Source organism: Muntiacus reevesi, chromosome 5 (assembly GCF_963930625.1).
Source record: "Muntiacus reevesi chromosome 5, mMunRee1.1, whole genome shotgun sequence".
Taxonomy (NCBI): Eukaryota; Metazoa; Chordata; class Mammalia; order Artiodactyla; family Cervidae; genus Muntiacus; species Muntiacus reevesi.
Genome location: NC_089253.1, coordinates 47,204,951 through 47,218,895, shown reverse-complemented (window position 1 = coordinate 47,218,895; position 13,945 = coordinate 47,204,951). Strand labels below are relative to the sequence as shown.

At 64.3% G+C, this 13,945-nt stretch overlaps 1 protein-coding gene across 3 annotated transcripts in view; it reads left to right on the top strand.

Moving 5' to 3' along the window:
* The first annotated feature begins 6,739 nt into the window (after window positions 1-6,739).
* The window catches only part of LSP1 (lymphocyte specific protein 1), a 38,665-nt gene continuing 31,459 nt past the window's right edge, over window positions 6,740-13,945 (top strand). For 2 of the 3 annotated variants that reach the window (XM_065938028.1, XM_065938027.1), the window contains exons 1-2: window positions 7,335-7,392; window positions 7,542-7,768. In XM_065938028.1, coding sequence (XP_065794100.1) covers window positions 7,360-7,392; window positions 7,542-7,768 — 260 coding nt within the window. In that variant the 5' untranslated portion in view covers window positions 7,335-7,359. Of the gene's footprint in view, window positions 6,793-7,334; window positions 7,393-7,541; window positions 7,769-13,945 lie in introns of those variants that run through there. The other variant, XM_065938031.1, reaches the window with a different exon arrangement.

Genomic DNA, 13,945 nt, shown 5'->3' with positions numbered 1-13,945 from the left:
TGTCTGCTCCTCCCTGCACTGGTCCGGCGCCGCCCCAGCCTCTGTCCACAGGCGGCCCTGGGAAGGTCCTGAGCCTGTGCCTGGGCTTGGTGTGGGGGAGCCATGCGCGGGCTTTGGGGGTCCCGGCTGTCCTGGGGGACGGTCTCCAGGCCAGGGGCCCTCCTCCCTGCCCACCCGCTGGGGCAGCCGGGTGGCGTTGGCAGTCAGACCCCCAGGCCTGGACACAGGTGGCCGGGGCCGTTTCAGAGCGACACCCTGAGATGACTGCGCGTCTGTTGTCATCACAGAGGTCCCCTCGAGGCCCAGATACACTGTCCTTGAGGCCCCGGTCCACGCAGGGGCCTGGGGGGCCTCCCTCCCCGCGCAGGCAGCCCGTTCCTCCCAGCTGCCCCTCCCCAGACTGCAGGCCCCCACACGGGCATGGGGGGTGGTCCTGAACCAGACTCCTGGGGGCTTCAAGGGGCTGAGGTCTGTCTCGCCCCGGAGACTGGTGACTAAAGAAGGCAGCCCCACTCTAGGCCCAGCGGGAGGCCCTCCTTCCTGCCCGACCCTGACCCTGCCCACCCCTTCAAGGGACGATGTCCCTGGCATGCCCAGACGGGACTGTCATAGCAAGGCCGCCTTCAGCCTCCGCCTGAGGGATGACGGCGCGGTCCGCGAAGGCCCCGCGCTCAGATCTCTGGTGGGGAGGCCAGGCCTCAGCGGTGATGGAGCGGCTGTCCACCCTGCCCTTGCCCTCGGGAGGCCCCCGGGACTGATGCGCAGGGGCCCAGAGCCTTGAGCCTCGAGGGAGGGACGTCAGCCCGCCCGAGGCCTTGGCCCATCCCGCTGCTGCAGCCCGGGGACTGGGCTCCGTCCCGCGAGCACTTTCCTGCGGGTCCTCCTGCTCGGCTAACCCAGCGCTCCCGACGGCAGGTGGCTCGCGAGTGCGGAGCCCAGCACGGGCAGGCGGCAGGCGGTGGGCTCCAGGACTGAGTGGGCTGCGGTGGCCAGAGCTCCCAGTGGCGGAGGCGGTATCTGCCCCCCACCCCGCAAAGTGAGCCCAGCACCTGTGCAGGGAAAGAGGGCGTGACTCCGTCCCTGGAGCTGGGGTCGGGGCACCCCAGGGAGGCGACCCCTGCAGGCGGAACCAACTCCGAAGGGTTTGGGGAATGATCTTCACCCCATGGACTGTAGCCCGCCAGGCTCCTCTGTTCATGGAATTCTCCAGGGAAGAACACTGGAGTGGGTAGCCATTCCCTTCTCCAGGGGATCGTCCCAACCCAGGGATTGAAGCCACATCTCCCCCATCTGAGCCTGGGAAGCCCTCAGGCTTATGGGTGCTTGTTACATTTTCCAATGAACAAACGACACGACTGAGGACCATGTGAACCAAGCCAGACCGGCAAACACCCACCCCGTGCAGCTCAGCCTGGCTCCACGCCCTCTGCCACCCTCTGAGGGTGACCTGTGTCCCTGCAGCCGTATGGGCATGGGGCCAATCGGGGAAGCACGTAGTCCAGCAGCGGGCAAGGGGTGAGGACTCGGCCTTCTAGGAAGTTCTCTGCAGCGTGGAGAATGGCTGAGGCTGGAGGCAGGAAGGGAGCCACTGTCGCTCCTGGGAGGCAGGGGGAGAGCAGCAGTGGGTGCAGAGAGATTCGAGAGGCAGAGCGCCCAGGACGTGGTGGACCAGGGAGACAGGGCACCCAGGTCTGTGCCCAGAGCAGAGGAAGGGCTGGTTCTGCGGGGGGAGGAAGCGGCTGCTCCCAGGCAGACAGCTGGGCGCAGGGGTCGGGGCTGAGGACGGGGTCTGAGCATCCTCAGCACTGGGCAAGGTCCCTGACAACGGGTGGGGGGAGGCAGCGAGCGCCCGAGCCAGACGCTGCGTGGGAAGAACTCCCGAGGGCAGGAGGAGGTGGCAAGACGTGCAGGGGACGTGCCTGCCGGGGGTGATGCTGGAGGTCAGGAAGTCCCAGGGGACTTGGCTCAGCTGGGCCGGGGACCGGGTGAGGCTGGCGGAGACTGGCTGGATGCTCCCGGGAGGTGCGGGCTGTGTACGGCTTTGGGCCTGCAGCTCGCTCCATCCTGCCCCTGTGAGGGCACCCAGACACCCGGGGCCTCGGTTCCCACACTGTCCTCCAGGAAGCGAGCACGGCTCAGGGGCGGACAGCTGAGCACAGGGGCCGTGGGTGCCCAGAGAGCCCGGACCGTCTCGGCGCCAGAAAGGAGGGTGGAGCGAAGGCAGAGCAGACCCCAGGAGGGCAGGCGGGCGGCAGGCAGGGGTGGCCGGCGAGAGCTCAGCGGTGGACTGAGGCTGGCCTGCACTGCGGGCAGGGGAGAGGGCTGCTCCTGCTTTAGGAAAGACTGAGTCCCTAGGAGTAGAGGAGGCTGGAAGAGGGACAGAGACGGCAGGCGACGGAGCTGAGGATGCGCCGGGGCTCTGAGGGTCAGTCTTGAAACTTTTCTGACGGCCTGAAATAGTTTCCTCCCAATTAAACCTTCTTTAAAAAATGTCAAACCAAGAAACCTCTTAAACAATGGCAAAATGGTTGTTCTTCAGTTGCTCAGTCGTGTCTGACTCTTTGTGACCCCATGGACTGCAGCACGCCAGGCTTCCCTGTCCTTCACCATCTCCTGGACTTTGCTCAAACTCATGTCCATCGAGTCAGTGATGCCATCCAATCATCTCATCCTCTGTCATCCCCTTCTCTTTCCCAGCATCAGGGTCTTTTCCAATGTGTCAGCTCTTTGCATCAGGTGACCAAAGTATTGTTGCTTCAGTCCTTCGATGAATATTCAGGATTAATTTCCTTTAGGATTGACTGGTTTGATCTCCTTGGTGTCCAAGGGACTCTCAAAGGTCTCCAGCACCACAGTTTGAAAACATCGATTGTTCATCACTCAGCCTTCTTTATGGTCCGACTCTCACATCGGTACATGACTACTGGAAAAACCATAGCTTTGACTATACAGATTTTTGTCAAGAAAGTGATGTCTCTGCTTTTTCATACACTGTCTAGGTTTGCCTAACTTTTCTTCCAAGGAATAAGCATCTTTTAATTTCATGGCTGCAGTCACCATCTGCAGTGATTTTGGAGCCCAAGAAAATAAAGTCTGTCACTTGATGGTGGGAGGCGGAGGACCCAGACGAGGATCTCGGGAGGGTTCCAGACCCACCCTTCTTCAGCAGGTCGGGTGAGTGCGGTGGGCCAAAGAGGTAAGGCGGGGCGAGAGGTGCCAGCCTCAGGGATGGGATGTTGCCAGGAGTCCATTCGGGAGCGGACAGAGCCCTGGGGACTAGGACGGGTGTCTTCCCTCTCCTTCACCATCTCCTGGGGTTTGTTTAAACTCATGTCCATTGAGTCGGTGATGCCATCCAACCATCTCATCTTCTACTGCTCCCTTCTCCTCCTGCCCTCAATCTTTCCCAACATCAGGTCTTTTCCAATGAGTTGGCTCTTTGCATCAGGTGACCAAAGTATTTGAGTTTTAGCTTCAGCATCAGTCTACTAATGAATATTCAGGGTTGGTTTCCAAGGGACTCTCAAGAGTTTTTTTCCAGCACCACAGTTTGAAAGCATCAATTCTTCAGTATCCGGTGGTTTTTATGGTCCAACTCTTACACCCGTACACGACTATTTGAAAAACCATGGCTTTGACTGTTTGGACCTTTGTCAGCAAAGTGATAACTCTGCTTTTCAATACACTGTCTAGGTTTGTCATAAGTTTCTTTTCAAGAAGCAAGCGTCTTCTAAGTTCACGGCTGCAGTTACCATCTGTAGTGATTTAAAGCCCAAGAAAAGAAAATCAGTCACAGCTTCTACTTTTCCCCCTTTTATTTGCCATGAAGAGATGGGACTGGATGCCATGATCTCCATTTTCTGAATGTTGAGTTTTAAGTCAGCTTTTTTACCCTCTTCTTTCACCCTCATCAAGAGGCTCTTTAGTTCTTCTTCTCTTTCTTCCATTAGAGTGGCATCATCTGTGTATCTGAGGTTGTTGATATTTCTCCAGGCAATCCTGATTCCAGCGTGTGCTTCATCCAGTCCAGCATTTTGCAAGATGTACTCAGAATATAAGTTAAATAAGCAGAGTGATGATATACAGCCTTGACATACTCCTTTCCCGATTTTTAACCAGTCCGTTGTTCCATGTCCAGTTCTAACTGTTGCTTCTTGACCTGCATACAGGTTTCTTGGGAGACAGATAAGGTGGTCTGGTATTCCCACCTCTTCAAGAATTTTCCTCAGTTGGTTGTGATCCATACAGTCAAAGGCCTTCTTGTAGTCAATGAAGCAGAAATAGATGTTTTTCTGGAATTCCTGTGCTTTTTCTATGACCCAACGAATGGTGACAATTTGATCTCTGGTTCCTCTGCCTTTTCTAAAGCTCATACATCTGGAAATTTTTGGTTCACGTACTGCTGAAGCCTAGCTTGGAAGATTCTGAGCATGACCTTGCTAGCATGTGAAAGGAGCGCAACCGGACGGTAGTTTGAACATTCTTTGGCTTCCTGGCAATTCCAGGCCCACTGAAGCTGCCCCCCTTGCAGGGAGACCCAGCCAGGTGCCCGGGGTCCCAGACGCACCCCTCGGCCTGACCCCCAGCCCCCATCAGGGCTCACGTGTGTGCACAGACACCCTGATCTATTCCCCATCTCCGATGGCTCCTGTCACCCACCTGCCTCCCCCGGGCCCCCACCTGCCCTAGCAGACTCCCTGCCCTTTCTGTCCCCAGGCCAGGACCCCAGGCCCCAGCTCCCCTGACGCGGGAACACGTGGCAGTGGTGGGGGGAGTGCGCCGCCAAACCCCGAGGCTCCTCCCAGAGGAAAGCCCGCCCAGCGTTGCGCACGCTCGCTCGCGTGAAAGCCGAGCACACGATGAGGGTCACGGTGCAGCTGGAGACCCCGGGCCTCCCCCCGGCCTGCTCACTGCCGACCGTCTCTTTTCCGGCGTCTCCCCGCTGTGCCCACACCCACACAACCCCCAGGACGCCTCTGCTTGGGTTTCCGCAGTCGGCATCCATGTCCAGACCCTCTCGAGACCCGACCTTCTCCCGCTTTCTGTCTGTGCTTGCTGATGCCACGCCTGGGCCCCCGGTGCCTCCAGGCACTCTGACTTCTCACCCCCCGGTCCCCAGCCTTTCTCAGGGTCTCTCCACCCCTCCCCTGCCAGCCGGGGCTCCGAGGTCCTCAGAGGAGGGGCCTGGGGCCCTAGGATGAGTGTGGGGCCCTCCCCTCCCACCTGGATGGGGCTGAGAGTGACGCGCGGAGCCCCGAGGTGTGGGGCTGTTTGTTGCAGCAGCTCCTTCCTTCCCTCACGGGCACATCCCCGAGTCAGCATCCAGGGCACCGACAAAGGCGAAGCACAGCCCTGCGACTCAAACGGCAGGGCTCACGTCTCCAGGCCTGGAGGCCGGAACCCAGACCCGGGCGCGGGCAGGGCTGGCCCTCCTGAGGCCTCCCTCCTGGGAGTGCGGACGGCCGTCTCCTCCCCGCATCCTCCAGGGTCGCCCCTGGGTGTGTCTGAGCCCTGACCACCTCTTCCTATAAGGACACCGTCAGCGCTCAGCCGGATCAGACGTGCGTCACCCTCTTCAGCCTTGACCTGTCCCTGCGCTGACCACTTTCCTGATCTTGACCCCGCTCCTCACACACCCCACCCTCTCTCTCATTCACCACCCCTGTCCCCAGCATCTCATCGCCCGCTCCCTGGAGGGTGGGGTCCTGACACTGCTTTCCCCGGGGCCCTGTCTCACCTGGGCCTCGGAGGCCCCCTCGTCCGTGGCCCGGCCTCCCCGGGGTGGTCTGCCTGGGCGTCTCGCAGGCAGAGTCAGTGCCCCTGGGCCCTTCTGCCCCCGTCCGCCTCGCCCAGACCTCCTCCCGGCCAGCACCTCAGGCTCGGGACCTGCACGTCTGGCTCAGCACCGCAGGGGCCAGAAGCCTCCCTGGTGCGCACCCCGTCCTCCCGCAGGACGCGCTGTTTCCCCGTCCTTCTCGGTGTCGCTGGAGACCCTGGCAGGCGGGGGCTGAGCGTGGCCTCGGCCTCCTGAAGGCCCCTCCGGAGTCTGTGTGATCGACGGCGCGTCTGCTTCCTGGGTGGACCCCGAGCTCTTCCGAGGAAGGCCAGCTCTCCTCACCCGCCCCCCAGCGGGGCACAGGGGCCCTTGGGCTCGGGCACTGGGTCCCCAGCGGTGCTGTCTGCCTCGCCCACGTGGTCTGGACGAGAGGGGTGGAGGTGTGAGGAGGCGGGCCTGGGGCATTTCTGCCTGAGGGTGTGAGGTTCCAGCACAGGCATGCAGAAATGGGCTGAAGGGAGCAGCGGAGTCTGGTCAGCAGCTGGCTGGCCCTGGGACTTGGGGGGCAGAGCCTCAGGGCAGGAGCTGGACCTCAGGAGGGGAGAGGGTGGCAGAGCGAGTTGCAGCTGAGGAGGGGGACCCCGGTGAGCGGGGGGACGCTGCCTCCCGTGGGCCCCAGAGCCCCGAGGCACCCTCGGGCACGGCTGCCAGGGGCCCCCACCTTCCAGGCGTGGAAACGGGGTGTCTCCCTTCCTTCCACTTCGGCAAGTGTCAGGGCGACTTTGCTGGACGCACAGCGGGAGGCAGGGGTGTGAGCGTCCCCGAGTGGCTGCCACACCTCCCGTCCTGCAGCCCGGAGGCGGGGACCCCGCTGTCACAGGGGTTGCTCCTGGCCCCTCCCCAGCGGCTGGTGGTTTCCTGGGGCTTTTCGGTTGGAGACGCACCACCCACACCTTGCTTTCATCTTCAGTTGGCATCTCCCGACAGGCCAGTCTGCCTCCAAATTTCCCCTTTTGGTAAGGACATCAGTCGTCCTGAATTATGACCTAGTGACCTCATCTTAACTGATTGCATCTACAATGACCTTATTTCCAAATAAGGTCCCATTCTGGGGTGCTGGCCAGCGGGACTCCAGCCTACAGGTTTGGGGACACAGTTCAACTCCTCCACAGGAGGGATCTGTTGTTTTTGGGCCTTCGAGGGTGGGGATGGGCAGAGAGGACACACTGTGGAGGGCCCTGGGGTCTGGTGAACGCTTGGTGGTGCGGGTCAGTCCCGAGTCCCCCAGCCATGGGCGCTGGCAGAATCCAGGGGCAGCAGAGAGACCCCAACAGTTCAGGAAAGTAAACTGTGAGCAAACACGGGGGTGGGTGAGGGGGCATCTGCGGGCATGGCAGCTCAGGCTGGGTCCTAGACGTCTGGAGAGCAGGGACCAGTGAGGGGTGAGCCAGGCGATGCCCGAGACTCGGGAAGGGGGACCATGCTCTGGGAGTGCGCCCAGGAGACACCCCCCGGGGAGGTCACCACGCTCCACGTGGAGGCTTAGGGACCGGGACCGTGCCCCCTGCTTGGGGACACCAGCCATGCAGAGCTGGACTTCGAGGCCTGGACGGCGGGTGGGTGGGTGGCTCCGGTGTGGGGTCCCAGCCCCCACACCGTGCACCTCCGCCTCACCTCCGCCTCACCTCCGCCTCCGGGCCCTCCAGGCCCCTGCAACTTGCTTAACGCTTCCTGGCGACTCGTGTTTTTTTCTCTTCTCTTGCAGCAACAGATTAGAAAACAACACCCCAACCCCAGCCCCGATGCCTTCCAAACCTCAACCTGCAGCCGGAAGGGGGAAGTGAAACCGGGCTGTGGGTGGGTGCTCCGGGGCGGCCGCCCCAGGAAGCGCTCAGAGCTGCAGCTCACACGCACAGCGAGGACCATGGCGGAGGCTCCCGGCCACCCCGGCCCCGAGGAGCGGCGGGAGCTGCTGGCGGAGGAAGACACAGGGTAAGGCCCGGCCGCGTGCGCGCCCAGCTCCGCACAAGCTTCCGCATCCGCACATTGTGGGGTCGCGCTTAACCCGAGGTCTGTGGCAGCGCGGGCCGGACGAGGCTCGCAGGCTGCAGGGCGGCTTCCTGGGTTCTTGTCCCCACCCACCCCCGGGGCAGCGAGATGCCTCCTTTCGTCTGCCTCTGCAGCTGCGCCCCGCTGGAGAGGTGGGTTCTGCCATCCGCCAGTAGGATGCGAACCGGCCTCCAGGCGGGCTGCACGCCCAGGGAAGAGCCCGGGCCTCGGGCAGGCAGGGCGGAGACTGCGAGGGCAGGAGGTGGGGTGAGCCCCGTCCAAGAGGCCTGGCCAAGATGGGGTGCTCAGCCTCGGGTCCCTCGAAGCCTGTGCCGGGAGCCGGCCGGGCCCTCTCCAGGGCCGCCCGCCCCGCCCCGCCCCGCCGGGGTGAGGAGGCGGAGGGCCCCGCGGGTTCTGAGCTCCGGCTGGCCATGCGCCGCGAGGGGCCGACCGGGGCTTTGGGCGGGTGCGCGTGAGCACACGGAGCCAGGCGGGGACGCTGGCGACCCGGGCGTCTGCAGGAGGCCGCTGGGCTCTGTGGAGCGCCCCCCGCCTGAGGCCGGGAGAGCAGGGGTCCCTGCTGTGGTGTCTGCTGGTCCCAGGGTGCGGGGGCTGGACACGGGAGCGGCCGGGGCTCGCGGGTGGACAGATGTCCCGACGTCAGGGCGTGGGCAGCCGCGTGGAGAGAGACCACGGGCCCAGCGGGAGGACGGCGGAAAGGAAGGGCAGAGGGAGGCGGTGAGGCGCCCAGAGCCACAAGACCGAGATGGAGCCGACCAGCCGCCCCCTGCTCGCTCCAGAGCTGCTGGGGTCGGGGGTGGGGCAAGGGAGACCCCGCCGGCCCACTAGGACCCCGCCGGCCGAGCCACCGCAGGCTGGGCGCCCCGCGGCCTCAGGCCTGCCTTGCAAAGTGGATTCTGACCCCAGCTCTCGCCCGGGAGGCTGGAGGCAGTGGTACCCGGTTCCCTGATGATGCTTTTAGTGCCGAGGGAGGGAGGCTGGAGCTGTTGGCGAGGCTCATGCACCGGCGGGCAGGTGAGGGAGGTGCAAGGGCGTCTCCTCCCGCCAAGTTCCAGGGGAGCCCTGGGGTGGGGGCCGTGGGACTGAGTCCTGGGGGGGCGGGGGCGGCTGGGCAGCAGCTGGGCAGCTGGGGTCTGGTGGGGCCAGGGTGCGCGTGCCCACCCTGGGCTGTCGGGGGTAGCCGGGGGGTGCCGGGTAGGACCCGCCGCTTGCTGCAGAGGAAGGGAGGGAGGCATGACCCAGGCTTGGTGCCCCAAGGAGGCGGCCTGGCCTCCTGCGGGGGCCGGCCACACCGCACGGAGCAGGTGACAGGAACAGCTGTGTCCTTGCTCGGGAACGGCACCTCACGTCAGCACCGCCCAGCCTGGGCTCCCCTGCGCCTCCGGCCGCCGCATGCCCATAGAAGGGCATGGCTTGCGTGGCCTGGCAGGGGCCTGCCCGCTCCTTGGCCCCATCCTTGACCCGCCTCTCCCCAGCTGTTGCGCACCCGGAGGAGAGGGGGCGACGGAGGGCACAGCCACCAGCTCTGGGCTGGGCGGCTCCCCGGGGCCTGTCCCTGGGACTCGGAGTCTGTCGGGCGCTTGGCGGGAGGACCAGTCCAGAGACACCCCCGCCCTGGAGCTGGGCGCCCCCACGACATCCACCCCCGGCACGGTGCGCGTCCTGACCTTTCAGAGTGAAACTGAGACCCAGGGTGGGGGCGGGGGGGCGGTTCTCGTTTCACAGGGTGACGGAGGGAAGCAGGGATTTTCCTGTCGGGGTAAGGGAGAAGTCCCCGACGCCCAGGCAGGGGACCTGCGGCTGGGAAGCCCCTCTCGGGGGCTCCCGGGAGGGCCAGGGTCTGCTGGGGCAGAGAGCAGAGCTCAGAGACGGCCGCGATCTGTCTCCCGGCCCGCACTGGCCGCCCACGGCAGAGCCGTCAGGTCTGTGGGTCCAGGGCAATCCGTCCCCTCAGACTGCCCGAGCATAGGATCTGCCTCCTCAAACCGCCCCAGACGCCTTGGAGGCCCATGGGCACCCCAGCCGTCCCTGAGGCTGGGCCGGAGCATGCGGGTCCTCCCTGCACCCGCCGCCACCCGCAGGCAGCGTCCCGGGCCCCTCCCCACCTCCCCCGGCCCCCAGCTGCAGCCCTGCACCTCCCAGGTTGGCTGGGACAACGGGGTGGCCTGCAGACCCCTGCCCCTTCCCCGGCCACGCTCTTTGTCCACAAGCCAGTGGACTACGTCCTTCCACGCGTGGAACCGTGTGCCACGGAGTGGCATGATCCACGCCCCGGGGCGGCCACTGCTGCCCCAGCCACACGGCCATCACTGCCCCACAGTCTGGCCTTCCCGGCCCTTCCCCGTTCTGGAAGGTGCCGGAATCATCGAAGACTTTGGACAGACCCTCCTCAGCCTCCCTGGCCACCCCAATCCCTCTCCAAGCTTCCGAAGTTTCCTCTGATCTCACCTCCATGGGTGGCCCCTAACCCAGGTTCCCTTGGCATCCACCACTGCCCATGGCAGGGCCCGTGTAGAGCTCTGGTCTGTCCCCTCCCAGGGACAGGGGCAGGCCCTGGCTGACCGTGACTGGGGTGGGATGGGGTGAGCAGGTCTCCCTGACCCCCAGGCCACTGCCACCCTGCCCAGCCAGCCAGATAGGGTGTGACCCCCACCCAGGTGACGCTGCCCCCTCACTGCTCCGTGTGCCGAGGTCAGGGGGCAGGCGGGCAGCGGGGGGGCAGGCGGGCAGCGGGGGGACAGCTTGCAGGGCCCCTTTCTGGGCCATCTGTCCCTACAGGCCCTTTTCAGCCTGCCCTCTGTGCTGCAGGGTCTGCAGGACAAAGGCCGCTGGTCCCCACGGGGCAGCAGGCAGTGGATGAAGGTCCGAGCCGGCCCGGAGGCCTCGGACATGTCCGTCCGGCCGAGGGAGCCGGGCTGGGAGGGGCCCGTGGCGCCTGAGAGGCCCTGGTGGGGACCCCCGGGCACCCCACAGCTCGCCCTGTCGCCCACTTGCCCTCCCAGCAGGCCCGGCACCGCCTGGTACAGCTGGGCATGCAGCCTGGAGCAGCGAGAGGCGCCAAAGCCTGCTCAGGAGGGCGGCCGGGCCCAGGCAGCGTCAGGCACCCCCCCAGCCGCGGGCTGATGGGGCGGAGGGATGGGGGCCACACACTGGGACTGCTCTCCCGGCCTCCGGCCCAGATCCGGGGGCGGCAGTCAGAGCTGGGTCAGGCCTCAGGACCCCCAGGTGGGCCTCATCTCCTCCTCCCCCAGGTCAGGGGTCTCGGGCGCCCGGAAATTTCCCAGGGGAGCGGGAAGGCTGAGCTCAGCGCAGATGATGGATGCCTTCCTCCTGCGCCTCCTCCCGCCTCCATCTGGACCCTTCACATCCCCTCCTCTGTGCGGGGGAGGGAGAGGACCTTCACACACACTTGGGGAAGTCACTGCTGGGCCCACCCTGCCGACTTGGGAAGCCGGAAACCCTTCCCTGCCTCCCCACCCCCTTCCTGGTCCCCATCTGCCTCCTCAGAGAACAATCCTGGAGCTGCCGGGGCAGAACCAGGGGGGTCTCGGGGCCAGGATGGGCGGCCCTGCCCTCCCCCCACGCCCCTCGCCCCAGTCTGCCTCTGCCCCAGCACCCCTCACAGGGCCCAGAGCGAGGGCCAGCCCGCCTCGGGCAGCAGCGAGAACACCCCGGGCTGGCCCCGAGTGTCACCCTTGCCTTCCTCGGCTCTGGCCTGGGGCAGGGGGTGGGTGGGCCCCGAGCCCCAGGGCAGATGGCACCAGCTGCTGGGACTTTCTGGGGTGACTGCACCCCAGCCTGAGGTCTCAGTTTCCCCAAGTGCACAGTCATTGCTCACACCAGCCTTGCTGAGCACTGTAAACCAAGGTGCTCACTGCCCAGCCAGACAGGCCATTGCCAGGGCCCCCTTTCCACGGGCAGAGCTGAGGCTGGAGGGCAGCTGGTCGCCGGCTCTGAGCGTCTGCTTCCTAAGCCTGCTGTCCTGCGGGAGCCCAGGCCCCCCAAGACCCAGCGAGGAGTCAGGGGGACCCAGAGCGGGCTGGGCTGCCCTCGCAGGCCCTCGGAAATCCCACACACCGGTGCCCCCTGAGTTTCCTGGGATGTGGAGAGCCAGCCCGACTAGGGCACAACTCAGAAGATACCCCGGGGTCCGCCCCCGCAGCAGACACGGGGTTCACCACGCACAGGGGGAGCAGGTCCTCTCCAGGGCCCCCTGGAGCGGTGCCCTTAGCTTCTCCCCCAGCCCAGCCCTGTGCGCCTCGGGGCCGCCTTCCCACAAGCTGCGTAAGGCCTTCTTGGAGAAAGGGAGTGGGAGGGGGCCTGGGCCACGAGGCCACCAGTGAGGGCAGGTCCCAAACCTCCCCAGCCCTGAGCCAGCCTCCCGCCGCAGTGAGGAGTGGAGACCTAGCAGGGAGGCCACAGGCGGGCGCAGCCCCGGAAAGCTCCGCCAAAGGGAGCCCCTCACACCTCCCCTGACGCCCGAGAGCCGGAGGGAGGGGGCGGGCCGCCTGCGAGGGTGTGGAGCTTACAGGAGATAAGGGGATGGGGAAAATCAGGCCTCCTCACGCTGCTCGGCCAGCACGGCCCCGCAGTGCCAGACACAGGCAGATAAGGGGTGGGGGTGATGGGAGAGGAAAGCCCTGGCCCTTTCCTGGGGTCAGGCCCGTCTGTCCGCACTCCGTCAGCTCCCCGCCTCCGAGCCAGGAAGGTGGGAGCGGGTGGGTGGAGGAGGCCGTCTGGTCCCCCTGGCTGGCGGGGAGGGGCTGTCTGGGAACCTGGGAGCTGGGTGCGCCTCGCCCCGCAGGAGCCTGGAGCAGGGCCAGCGCCGGGGGCAGGGGGACGCAGCGGTCAGCAGGCAGAGCTGGCAGGGAGCGGGGGGGTCAGAATCAGGCAGTGGTGGTGGGTGCAGCCTCGGCCTCCCCACTGTCCCCCGCGTGAGTGAAGACCGGGAGAGGGTCGCCGCCCGACTCTGTGCCTGGGAGGTGGGGTCTCAGACGCTGCCCCTTTCCACCCCCAGGGTGAAAACACAAGCCCCTCACTCCAAAGGGGTCTGTGTGCCTCCAGGAGAGGAGCCTGCTCTGCAGATGGTTTCCCTTCTGAGGTCCCAAGGCTGCCCAAGCACCTTCTCCTCTTCAAAAACAAGTGGGACTTGGGACAGACGGATCCAGCCAGTTGATTCTAGAGGGACCTGGAAAGACATCATGGGCCTTTCTCCTGGTCCCGGCCCCTCCCCAGATCCCAACTTCATGGGACTCCCACCACAGCACGACCCTGGCCCTCTCCCCGTGCAGGACTGAGACACACACGAGACAGATGAATACTCGGGAGCGCTGCTCTGCTGGGGCCACCCAGGAGTCCCTGCCGCTGAGCCCGCCGGCCCTGAGCCCTCTTCCACACTCCGTCCCTCACGGGCTCTCACTGTTGGATACACCTTTTTAAAGAAAAATTCATTGATCTGGCTTTACTGGGCCTCAGTGGCAGCACGCAGGATCTTCAGTGTATCGTGTAGAGCCTTTTGTTCTGGCGCATGGACTCCCCAGGGCAGCGCGGGCTCCAGGGCCGGGGGCTCAGTAGTTGCAGTCTGAGCTTAATCACTCTGCGGCATATGGGGTCCTAGTTCCTGAACCCGTGACCCCTGCATTGCAAGGCGGAATCTTAACCACTGGACCACCAAGGAAGTCTCTGATGCAACTTTCACTGAGATACAGCTCTGTAAGCGCGCGCATGTGTGTGCATGCATGTGTGTGTGTTTGCGTGCGTGTGTGTGTACTGAGAATGTCTAAACAAGAGGACAGAGCCCTCGCTCCCCAGACCCTATTTAAGTTTTGTTGTGGCACTGACCTTACTGGGGAGAGGATATGGGCCTTTACCTTCTTTAGCCACAAGTTTATGAACTATGTCTTAGTCCCAGAAGAAAGAAAAAAGATAAAAAGACTCAACAAGAGAAAAGTATAAATGAAATGAACGGTAGATGAAGAAAGGTAGGAAGTAGGAACAACTAGATGATGGATGGGTGAATAGATGGCTAATAGGTGGGTGGAGGGGTGGATGGTTGAGCGAGTAGATGGATGGATGGTGGGTAAAGAGATAGATGTGTGG